Source organism: Engraulis encrasicolus, chromosome 12 (genome assembly GCF_034702125.1).
Source record: "Engraulis encrasicolus isolate BLACKSEA-1 chromosome 12, IST_EnEncr_1.0, whole genome shotgun sequence".
NCBI classification, from domain to species: domain Eukaryota; kingdom Metazoa; phylum Chordata; class Actinopteri; order Clupeiformes; family Engraulidae; genus Engraulis; species Engraulis encrasicolus.
Genome location: NC_085868.1, coordinates 19,915,642 through 19,928,141, shown reverse-complemented (window position 1 = coordinate 19,928,141; position 12,500 = coordinate 19,915,642). Strand labels below are relative to the sequence as shown.

The following is a 12,500-nucleotide window of genomic DNA, read 5'->3' as shown; positions in this document are numbered from 1 at the left end:
CAACAGCACCAAATGTTGAACCAGGGGGCTGCTGGCAACCGCAAGTTCAAATGCACCGAGTGTGGGAAGGCTTTCAAGTATAAGCACCATCTGAAGGAGCACCTGCGCATTCACAGTGGTGAGTATAGTCGAGATGCTGGAGACATTTGGACTTTTGAATATTCATTGTCGCGCATTTGGAAACTTCTCATGGGTGGAAAAAAATCAATTAATTGTATCCCATGCATGCTTTGGATGTTCTTTTGTTGGGGGGTGTGGTTGATTTGCGTACTGTGTACAAGTCACGTTGACTAGCACCACGTCATGTCCTCCATTTCCTCCAGAAATCCTAATTTTTTTGTCGGTTAAAAATGTATTCTCAATTCATTTTAAGCAACAATAGTTTAGTATTTAATGCTTATGTATGGAAAGAGTAAGAATACATAATAATAAGTTAATGTTTGCATTTTTTGTTTCCTTGTGCAGGTGAGAAACCGTACGAATGCCCAAACTGCAAGAAGCGCTTCTCGCACTCCGGCTCCTACAGCTCGCACATCAGCAGCAAGAAATGCATTGGCCTGATCACGGTCAACGGCAGGATGCGCAACAACATGAAGACCAGCTCCTCGCCCACCTCGGCTTCTTCCTCCCCCACCAACACCGCCATTACCCAGCTGCGGCACAAGCTCGAGAACGGCAAGCCGCTTGGCCCTGGGCCGGACCAGTCCAACCACATGAGCATCAAAACCGAACCACTGGACTTCAATGACTACAAGATGATGATGGCCTCGCACGGGTTTGGCCACGGCGGCCATGGTGGCCATGGTGGCCATGGCGGTCCCGGCGGTCCCTTCATGAACGGCGGCATGGGTGGTGGCGGCGGAAGCCCCATGGGAGGAGGGCTTCCTCCGGTCCACAACTCTGCCCAGAGCCCCTTGCAGCACATGGGGATGAGCCTGGAGTCACAGCTGCTGGGCTACCCGCACCTGGCCAACAACCTGAGCGAAGTGCAGAAGGTGCTGCAGATCGTCGACAACACTGTGTGCAGGCAAAAGATGGACTGCAAGCCCGAGGACATCTCAAAGCTGAAGGCCTACATGAAGGACCTGAGTGCCCAGATGGAGGAGCAGAAGCAGGCTCTGACCTCCGCCGGAGGTGCGCCCGGGGTGGGGCTGCCCGTGGTGAACCACAACGGCGCCACCAAGAGCATCATCGACTACACGTTAGAGAAGGTGAACGAAGCCAAAGCTTGCCTGCAGAGCTTGACCACGGACTCAAAGAGACAATTTCAGAGCAATATCAAAAAGGAGAGGCCGAACCACGTAGTAGACCTAGGTACAGACGAGAAGAAACACAACAACAACGACAACAGCTTAATGTTTACACCCTACTCTTGCCAATACTGCAAAGAGACCTTCACAGGTCCCATTCCCCTGCACCAACACGAGCGCTACCTGTGCAAGATGAACGAGGAGATCAAGGCAGTGTTGCAGCCTACCGAGAACATGACACCCAACAAGCAGGGCATGAACTTCGGGGACAAGCACGCCATGTTGCACTCGTCCATCATCTCCGAGAAGGCCATGATGGGACCCGTCAATCCGTACAAGGACCACATGTCAGTTCTCAAGGCATACTTCGCCATGAACATGGAGCCCAACTCCGAGGAGCTTCTGAAGATCTCCATCGCCGTGGGTCTCCCTCAGGAATTCGTGAAGGAGTGGTTCGAGCAGAGGAAAGTGTACCAGTTTGGTAACGCCCGGACGCCTCCCTTGGACAGGGGCAACATGGAGGTGGGGCTCCCGCCTAGCAACCACACCCCAATCAAAGACTCCATGGCTGCCAGGTCGCCGGTGTCCCTTGTGAAGCCGCCGGACCATCACCACCACCACCACATGACTTCCCCATCCCTGGCAGAGCTCCACAACAACATCCACAACAACAACTGCGACGCTCCACTGCGGCTCTCCAAAAGTGCCCAGTTCGGCAGCGGAGGCAGTGTTGGCGGCAGCATCGTCGGCGGACCCAAAGCGATGGCAGACAAACTGGACCACTCCAGGAGCAACACTCCGTCTCCACTGAACCTCTCGTCTGCCTCGTCGAAAAACTCCCACAGCAGCTCCTATACGCCAAACAGCTTCACGTCCGAGGACCTTGGAGGACCTGGAGGACAGGCTGAACCACTGGACCTATCACTGCCAAAACACCTGATGATGAGGGAGCACAAGCACGTGCTGACCATGAAGAGCCACCCCAAGCCCAACAGCCTGCCAGTCGACCACAACAACGTAACCTCCCCACGGGAACACTTCGAGGAGCCCTTGAACCTGGCCTACCTGTCCAAGAAGGACTTTGCAGGCTCCAATGTCGCCATCAACATGAACGGCCATCATGGCAACGGTCCCACCCACAACACCCCCAATGGCAATGGAAACCTTGACAAAAGCACTAGCCACATGTTTGGCATCAACCCCTTCAACGCCAAACCACTGTACTCACCTTTACCGCCGCAGAGTGCATTTCCTCCACCCACCTTCATGCCCCCGGTGCAGGCCAGCATCCCGGGCTTGAGGCCCTACCCAGGGCTGGATCAGATGGGCTTCCTGCCACACATGGCCTACACGTACGCAGCAGGGGCGGCCACCTTTGCTGAGATGCAGCAGAGACGGAAGTACCAGCGAAAGCAAGGTTTCCAGGTAAATAATTACATTAAATAAGCTAATTGACTTCAAGCTTTTAGTTTATTTTTTTCCTTCCTCCCCTGTAACTCCTTTTCTTTTTTTTCTTGTTTTCTTCCTCCCTCTTCCCCTTCTATCTGGAGTCTCTGAAAGAATCAATTTGTTGTACTTACTAATTAAAAGGTACTCAGAGTCTGTAATGAGAGCTCACCTGCAGCCCGTCAAAGCTGCAAAGCCTGCGAGATAAACAGATGTGGAATGAGCCCGGCGTGGCTAAGGCTTTCCCAGCACGCGTCATTAGTGCTATCAGCGTATAATAGCTGTTTCAGGGGTTATGATGTGCGATCGGCTCTCTCTCTCTCTCTCTCTCTCTCTCTCTCTCTCTCTCTCTCTCTCTCTCTCTCTCTCTCTCTCTCTCTCTCTCCCTCTCGTTTACTCTCACGTTCACATGCTTGTTCGCTCGCTGACTGCCTGGCAAGACTCAGGTGTGTAGCTCAGTCTGCGATTCAATACCAGCTGCTCACATTTTCTCCTCCAAGATGGAGAAACATCTGCTTGTTCCTGTAGTCTGAATCAATGTGTGCCATCCCATCCCCGGTACTCAGGGCCGTCTTAGGTGCTGTTTCTCCAAAGTAGCTCTGGCACGGCCAAGTAAAACTGGCAGCTACCATATGAAGCCTCTTGACAAGAGAAGTGAACTCTTCTCATGCACCCGTGACTCGTTCACTCTTTCAGAGACCCTGTCTTTTTTTTTAAAGAAAGAAAGAAGGAAAAGAGTGAGAGGGGAAGAAGAGCCAAAATGAGTTTCAACACGCCAATGAATAATGCACAGACCTCATGTTCATTATGGCTCAATGCTGTGGGCTGTTTAACATAGAACGAACCATTCCGATAAAGAAAAAAAAGTATTAATAATGTTTCCTATTCTAAGTTATTAAATTAGATTTTAAAAATACAGCTACGGGCATTTAGCTCAAATTGATTGCTGGGGATGATAACGCTCTGTTCTTAAAAGCCGAGTGTAGCAGCGATGTCTGTGCAAAGCATTGTGGGGGAACTGCTAGGCACCTCTAATGAGGGCAGCACTGCTGCTCAATTTTGGTCATTTACTGCACCTCTTGATTTAATCATTATGAGTTGGAAATTAGAGGACGGTGGCAATATGCCCCGCAAAGGCTTTTCTCTTATTATTATGACCTTCTAATGTAATAATATTTTTTCCCCCATTAATTTAAGTTTAAGCCTATCGGGTTAATCTTCACCCCCTCCCCATAAAAGAAGAACAGATAAATATAGCATTAAGGTCCTTTCATGTATAAAATTAAAGCAAATTTGAATGCAAATATATGGAATACAGACTTATTAATCATTATTCATAATAAGACCTCATCTGTAATATCCTGCCTTTTTTAAATATTTCACACAGTTCCAAACATTTTCTCATTGTGTGTAGGAGCTTTTCTTCTCCCCTGTAATTACTCATTTTTGTGAATATTCCTTTTGAAAAAAAATAAAAAAATCTTGTGCTCCAATTAAGAAAAAAAGAAAATCTTTTTGAAGGCTGCAGACAAGATGTTCGTTAGCAGGTCATCGTCTCTCTCTCTGTCTCTCTCTCTCTCTCTCTCTCTCTCTCTCTCTCTCTCTCTCTCTCTCTCTCTCTCTCTCTCTCTCTTTCTCTCTCTCCCCCTGTTTAAAGTTCTCAGTCATGCAGGAAAGCAGAAGGTGACTATATTTAGTTGACAGGTGTGTGAAGTTTAATTCCCCCTTCTCCTCTTCTCTCCCTCCCTTTCTTTCTCTCCTTCTCCCTCTCCTCTTCTCTCGCTTCACAGGGGGAGCTGCTTGATGGAACAGCAGAGTATCTGTCAGGCCTGGACGACATGACAGATTCAGAGTCCTGTCTGTCGAGGAGGAAGATTAAGAAGACTGAAAGTGGTATGTACGCGTGTGACTTGTGCGACAAAACATTCCAGAAGAGCAGTTCCCTCCTAAGACACAAATATGAGCACACAGGTATATACTGTTCTGGACACTTATTTTACCCCCCCTCATGCTTTCCCCTCATGTTTTGTGTTACTAAATCTTATATTTTTCCCGTTTCTATTTTTTTCTTGCTTCCTCCTTTCTCTTTCTTCCTTTTTTATAATCCCCTTCAGTTGGATGTCAAACTCCCCCCAAAAAGAAAATAAAAAATAAAACTAACTTGTTTCTTTTCCACTAACAGGGCTCTACAAGATTTCTAATCACAATAAATTCTTTCCTAAATATTGATCTTGGAATAAAATTATTCCTATTTTCATATCTGCAGCGTTCAGTGTTCATCAAATTATGTAGATTTGTTTTGTACTTGTAGGCAAAATCTAAGTGAAATCTCTGCTATTTTTCTCACGTGAGATTAGCAGCAATATGTTTTCATGGGCTCTTTGCCGAGAATTGCAGTGATAATAACACTATCAGCCAATCCTTAAGAAAAGAGAAAGACACAAAGACGCTACTAATCATAGTTCAGATAAAACACCAATGTATGAACAACGCCTAATGAGCAGCTATCAGAGATTCGGTTGCCAATTCCCGGCAAGACACATGATGGTGTTGATTGCTCATGAGTCTTGATTGGTTGGCTGGTTCGTTGGCTGGTTCAATCATTGTATGATTTGTGTCCACCCCCAACAGCTAAAGGGGGAAAAAATCCTTCACGACGCCACAGTACATCACTAGATGTGGTGGCACAAGGAAACTCTGACCTCAGTTTGTTTCAGAGCCTGTTCAAGTGCACCTCAAATGAGTATTCCAGCGCTGGAAAAACCCAACCTCTTGATTTTTGTATAACTACTGTTTATAACCAATCTCTTCAGCTAACGCGACTGACTGCGAACTGAATGCAGCAACCTCACGACCTCTTTTCCTTAGTTTCCTCTCTTTCACATGATTGCATCACTTTCTCAACAGCTCCTCTGTTTTTTTTTTCTGGGTGCAGCAGTGGTGTGCAGTGGCACGCAGTGGCAATGTGTGTGTCGGGTTCTGTGTGGGATGAGATGAGTGTTGCGTTGGGTATGGAGCAGAGGGGCAGGGTGGAGGGAAAGGGGGGGGGGGGGTAAAGGGGTTGAAAGAGTAGGCCCAACATCAAGCACAGCAGCCATGGAAGTCACCGACTAGCATTCCATGGTTATTTGTGGCCAGGAATTACCCAGATGTGCTAGCTAGCCAGGGCCTAACTGGCTCGTAAAGCCCCCCGTCCTCGTCACACGCTGCTTGACATGCCAGTAGGGGAAACTCCAGTCTTGTGATCTGAATCGTGCCCGATAGCATCCGTGTACATGTATTTCCGGATTTGCTGAGCTGTAGTTCTTCCAAAGTTAGCTATTCGAGGGATGGGGGGGGTCGGGAGAGGAGTGGGTGAAAATAGAGAGGATATAAAGAGAGAAGTGGGACAGTGGGAGTGTGAATGGGTGGAGTGGGGTGGGTTGGGTTGTGGTGGGGTGTTGTGGGCTTCCAGCATCAACACTAGCGGCGCGGCGCGCTAGCTTTTATTTAGTACAGAGGCAATGATGTAATGAAATCTCTGGCCCTCAATGCTCTTGGCTTCTGTTTCATCCTGTTCAAGCTAGCATAGCATCCTGAGTTCCCTAACGACAAACCTGACCTAACACCACCGACACCCTTAGAAAACCACATAACATTGTTTTTAATCATTTGGTTGCTTCGTCCCTCTTTCCATCACAGACAGAATTTTATTACATTTGGAGTCTTACACTCACAAACAGTCTCCGGCTCAATTTTGTGTTTTATTTGTTTATTCCTTTTCGCAGCAGCCTACCGTTTTGTTTGTTTGGTTTACAATGATTTATTTATGTTGCATTTTTCCAGTGTGGTGCTTATGCAGAAAATAAGAGTTTGTGATTCTGTTTCTCTGTGCTCTCCCTATAGGAGGGAATGTTGTGTCATGAACAGAAATGTCAGCACTATTCTATTATTAGTACATTCAAAACAGCCCACTGTCAGGATTATATTATATTATATTATATTATATTATATTATATTATATTATATTATATTATATTATATTATATTATATTATATTATATTATATTATATTATATTATACACATTAATTGTTTGTGTTGCATGTATATCTAAGTTTAAACATATATATAATTAAAAATATTCATTTTACTTACATATATTGTATTGCATGAGACTTCAACTCCATGGCTAATGTCCCTGTTCTCTTCTCTTGTGCCTCTTTTGTCTCCGTCTCTGCAGGTAAGAGGCCCCACCAGTGTCAGATCTGCAAGAAGGCCTTCAAACACAAGCACCACCTGATCGAGCACTCGCGCCTCCACTCGGGCGAGAAACCGTATCAGTGTGACAAGTGCGGCAAGCGCTTCTCCCACTCGGGCTCCTACTCGCAGCACATGAACCACCGCTACTCCTACTGCAAGAGGGAGGCGGAGGAGCGCGAGGCGGCCGAGCGCGAGGCCCGGGAGAAGGGTCACCTGGAGCCCACGGAGCTGCTGATGAACAGGGCCTACCTGCAGGGCATCACGCCATCACAGGGCTACCCGGACCTGGAGGATCGGGACCGGGACCGGGAGAGAGAGAGAGAACGGGAGAGGGAACATGAAAGGGAACGGGAAAGAGAGCGAGAGAGGGAGAGGGAGAGGGATCGCGAGCGGGAGGCCATTCTGCTACGCGAGGGCATGAACGTGAACGGAGGCATGAGAGAGCGCCCGAAGGAAGTAGACGGAACGTACGCGAAGATGACGACGACGACGGGACGGCGAGAGGACGAGTTTGAGGAGGAGGAGGAGGAGAGCGAGAACAAGAGCATGGACACGGATCCAGACACGTTGAGGGACGAGGAGGAGAACGGAGAGCACTCCATGGACGAAAGTTCGGTCGACGGGAAAACAGAAACCAAATCGGATCACGAGGACAATATGGACGACGGCATGTAATAAAACTACTGCATTCAAAAGCTTCCCACGTCTCTTAGCGCCCAGCCCAGCCCAGCCACCATGAACACAACACTCTTGTCCATTCATTTACATACTTTTTTTAAAAAAGAAATATTGTTACCTTGTTGCTTGATTTCGTTTCAAAACACGATGCTGTGTTGGGGCTGAACATGCACGTGCCTGGAGCTTCAGGGAAGCTTGTGTTGACGGACTCAAAAAAGGGAGGGGGGTTGGCAGGGTGGTCAAATCTGCTCTCATTCACACACACACTGATTGGACTTAAGAACTGGGAGGTGGGTTTGGGATGGGCATGGAGCTGGGGTTGGGGGTTGATATGGGTGTGGATGGGACTGGGTAAGGGTAAGGGTATGGGAAGGGTGTTGTGTATGAAGCTGTGTTATGCAAAAAGAATACAAAAAGAATAAATAATTTACATTTTAAAAATTGTACAGTAGTAAGGCCTAAAACCATGTGCGGTGCTAACATCCTAAAAAGAAGAAAAAACCCTGTGTTCCATTGTATTTATAGCACAAACTAGTAACTTGTACAAATTGCACTCTGCTTCTATAATCACTACAAAAAATAATAAAAAATTATTGCCTATGTATATTTATACAGTGTTGAGAAGACGAAGATGAAGAAAAAAAAATGAATCTGTGGTTTCCCCACTGCAGTCATCAGTATTATTGCTTATCTTTTACTCCATATGTTGTCTATGGTTTTGCCCTTGTTGTATGGCCAGTTAGCCACACACTCGTAGGCCTCAGTATTTCTTTATGTGAAGGAATTCACCACATACCTGTGTGATTTCAAGGTATTGAAGTCTTAAAGTAGACAGTGTTGAGGAAGTGTAATGGTCTGGAGACTAAAATGAAGGACACAAAAAAGAAAAGATGTGAACAAAGAGGGAGAAAGCCTTTGTAAGGTGTTTTTTAATTTTAAAAAAGCCTTATATGCAAACCTTTTAATCTGTGTGTTTTCTGCAAGTGCCATCCTTGTATAGTGTAAAAGGGAGGTGGGCTGTGTCACCTTTCCGCACCAGCTTCAGTATTAAGAAGAGAAATTAGTTCACCCTATTCTTGGAGCATCCATGACAGTATTAGAAGAATAGGCAGCAATTCCTTAGTTTACATATGTTTGTGCAATTTTCTGTATTTTTTTTATTTCCTCTATTTTTTTGTCAGTATTACACCAAACCATTTTGCAAGAACAAAATTGCATTCATTTTATTTGTAGGTTAAATAACATTTATTTATGTGGCCCATTTTGTATTTCTTAATTTTATTTATTTCATACTGTAGTGTACAGTATTATAGTTCTTCAATATATAGATATATTTTAGTAAAAAGGAACATGGCGTCGATCATTGAGGCAAATTTTACGTAAAAGAGAGCATTTATTGTGTTTTGAAACATTAATTGTGAAATGCGAATTTTCAACTTATTATTATTTTTGTTTTATTTCTTTTATTTTCCAGTTACTGGAAATTCCAAATTTGGGAACTTTTGATACGATATTGTGAAAACACTGTATTTTCGACTGAAAAAAAAAATTCCACTTTCTTCATCTTGTTTTTTTAGCTAAAAAACTGAAGAGGGACTGTTAAAATACAATGTATGATACCATGACAGAAAAAAAGAATCTTTCCTGAAATGTCTTTGTAAAAGTATTATTGAATTTTTAATTTGTAATTTCTCTTGGAAATGACCATGCTCGAATAAAAGTAGCCAAATTAAAGAACAAAACTTACTGCCCACTGTGTATCATTCTCGCATACGTACTTGCATGTTCAACACACACACACACACCCATGCACACACACACACATACACATACACACGCGCACACACACACACACACACACACACACACACACACACACACACACACACACACACACACACACACACACACACACACACACACACACACACACACACACAATGGATACAAATGATGGCTTAATGACATCCAATCATATAATAAAATATACCAGACGAGTTCTTTGCTGTTGTTTTAGGTCTGTCTCTACATCTGTCAGGGAGGAAGGATGGCTGTGGAGGACGGAGATGATAGGACCATGCAAAAAAAGAAATTATGTCCATTTTAAAAGTGAAACTGTGTAATATTTTCGTAAGTTTTTTTTTCCAGAATTCATGCTGCCCATTCACAAGTATTTTTACCAATACTTTCCACCACCACCAAATTATAAGTATTCATTATTACTGGGAACATTGCACTTTTCCTACATGAAAAGGGGGGGTCATCTCCATGGTCCACCATTTTGACTTTCCAGAAATGGACATTTTTAGCTGCAAAACTTACTATACTTTGGGTCATACTAGTAAATATTAGTTTATTGTTTAGCAAATACTTACTCTGGCCCCCATCCTACACAGTGCACCTCTATCTGCCCACTGCTGTGCTACCCACACCGACGCTGTACTCTGTAAAAAGAAACAGCAGTGTGCTAAGCCCCCCACACATGGGCTTACATGCCCAGGGGCACCCAGGTTCGAATCCGGCCTGGGTCATTTCCCAACCCTATCTCTCTCCACACTCACTTCCTGCCAGTCTAAACTGTCCTCTGTCCTATCTGAAATAAAGGCAAAAATCCTATAGAATATCTTTTTTTTTAAGGAAAGAGCAAGGAAATGCTGACCTAATGCCCAGACCAGGCTGTCGAGAGGAAATTGGAAGGGAAAGAAGTAATGTAACCTTGTGTACCAGCTTATGCTTCAGTGAGGAAAGGCTGAAACCTGTTGAGCACCTGTCACAAGAAAAAAAAAAAAAAATCAAGAAACGCCAACCTGTGATGGAGGTTACTTTGCAGCGAAGGAGCTTACAGCCATTAAACACTCCTTGCATGCATATTAAAGGCAAACATCAAAAGACGGAGATGAAAAGGAACGGGGTTGTGCAATGCCAAACATAGCACGCGCTTTGCATATTTCAATTTTTTATATTGATCCTGGTGCCATCTGATCATCCTGCATGAAGAAAAGAGCAGAATAAAGCTTTGCCCTTCTGACGGAAAGTGCTGGCAGTGTAAGCTTATCGTGAATAGGAAATGGGTCACTGAATAGGCGAGCGGGAGCTGTACCGGTAACATGCCAGCTATACACACACACAAACGCACGCACGCACGCACACACACACACACACACACACACACACACACACACACACACACACACACACACACACACACACACAGAAACCGCAAAAGACAAGACACACCCACATAGAGTCATGCACATACAAAGATGATAAGAAGTGATTGGTAAAATTGTGACTGAATTCCAGCCAAAGTATTCTCCTTTTCCTCCCTCCGGTCGGTCCGGTTTTGTATTTGTTTGTATAACACTGCTCCCAATGACTCACAGATGTACAGCTTCTACCTCTGCCAGCTGACATGACATCATAGCTCCCCGGCCGGCACTCTTCATGCCATGAAGAAGAAGTTTCCATGTGTATCGTCCGTGTTATGTTTTGGAGCCGTGAAAGACAATGCATGCATAGCTTAGCTATAGCGTAGCCCCAAATGAGCTGTGAAGGAAGGGGTGTGTGTGTGTGTGTGTGTGTGGGTGTGTGTGTGTGTGTGTGTGTGTGTGTGTGTGTGTGTGTGCGCGCAGGGCCACTGACAGCTTTGGTCAGGCCCGGGACAAAGTCATCTGAAAGGCCCTCCAAAACAATGCATAGAATGTAATGAGAACCCAATTCTGGCTCCCCTCTCTCCCAGGGTCTGGGACAACAGACCCATTTGTCCTGTCGAATTCCCTGTGTGTGTATGTGTGCATGTGTGCATGCGTGTGTGTGTGTGTGTGTGTGTGTGTGTGTGTGTGTGTGTGTGTGTGTGTGTGTGTGTGTGTGTGTGTGTGTGTGTGTGTGTGTGTGTGTGTGTGTGTGTGTGTGTGTGTGTGTCGTTCCTCCCCATGTAAAGAGCACTGACTGAATGACTGCAGCTCAGCTCATCCTTTAATAGAGTGTTTCTCAACGGGGAGTCTACAGCCCCCCAAGGTGCGTTATACTGTACCTTGTCCACGTCCAGGGTCAACCTACAGTACGCTGCCTGGTAGCGGAGGTAGCAGAACAAGTTTTGCCTTGAATTCGCTGTGTTTGCTCTGGAAGTGACATTGACATGTTTGATTTAGCTTATCACATAACGGCTCTGGATTGACATTCAGAGTTATGAACATTCCAAGTGTTTTTTTGCCGAACCGCGTCCATGATGTTAGCTGACTTTTGATCGTTAAAATTTGCTTTGGTCGCTCAGTTCGCTTCGCTCCTGTCGAATTCGCTCTGGTCGTGCTGGTCACGTACCCTCCATATAGAAATAATGACTTCCGTCGCTCAGTTAGCGTTGGTCACGCTTGATGTGAACAAGGCATTAGGGAGCCTTACCGCACAAATACACCAAGCGCAACATGAGCGATTTCAGTGACGGAAGTATTTGACTTTGTATTGAGTCGCTAACGAGAGAAGAGACAAAGACTATTTTGGGCAACTAGGGGCGATTTGAGCGACTTCGGCGACAGTTTGTAGTTGGACTTCAGTGGATATCATGCAAATTTGGCGACAGCCGCCACAACTAATTGGAATGTCAGAATGTTTGTATTCTACATTTAACGGACATGTTTTGTCACTTCTATCGCTTGTATCGCTCTTGCTGCAGACTCCAACAATTCCCTGTTGCTTAATCTCGTCGCCGCCGGTGTATTCGCTCGGTTAGGGGGCCGTTGAGGAGGATACCGTTTAGAGGGACGGGACTAAAGGTCTGTTTAGACTCCTCCTTCAGTTGCAGGACACGCACTGCCAGCGGGGGGGGGGGGGGGTGGGGGGTTAGACCACGGACAATTCAGCCAGGGAGAAATATACATTGAGCGTT

General features: G+C 45.6%; 1 protein-coding gene across 1 annotated transcript in view; it reads left to right on the top strand.

Moving 5' to 3' along the window:
- zeb2b (zinc finger E-box binding homeobox 2b) overlaps positions 1-9,348 on the top strand; it is a 138,916-nt gene extending 129,568 nt beyond the window's left edge. Inside the window, exons 7-10 of the mRNA XM_063211732.1 lie at positions 7-118; positions 466-2,675; positions 4,487-4,667; positions 6,918-9,348. Coding sequence (XP_063067802.1) covers positions 7-118; positions 466-2,675; positions 4,487-4,667; positions 6,918-7,612 — 3,198 coding nt within the window. The 3' untranslated portion in view covers positions 7,613-9,348. The remainder of the gene's footprint in view (positions 1-6; positions 119-465; positions 2,676-4,486; positions 4,668-6,917) is intronic.
- The last annotated feature ends 3,152 nt before the right edge of the window (positions 9,349-12,500 follow it).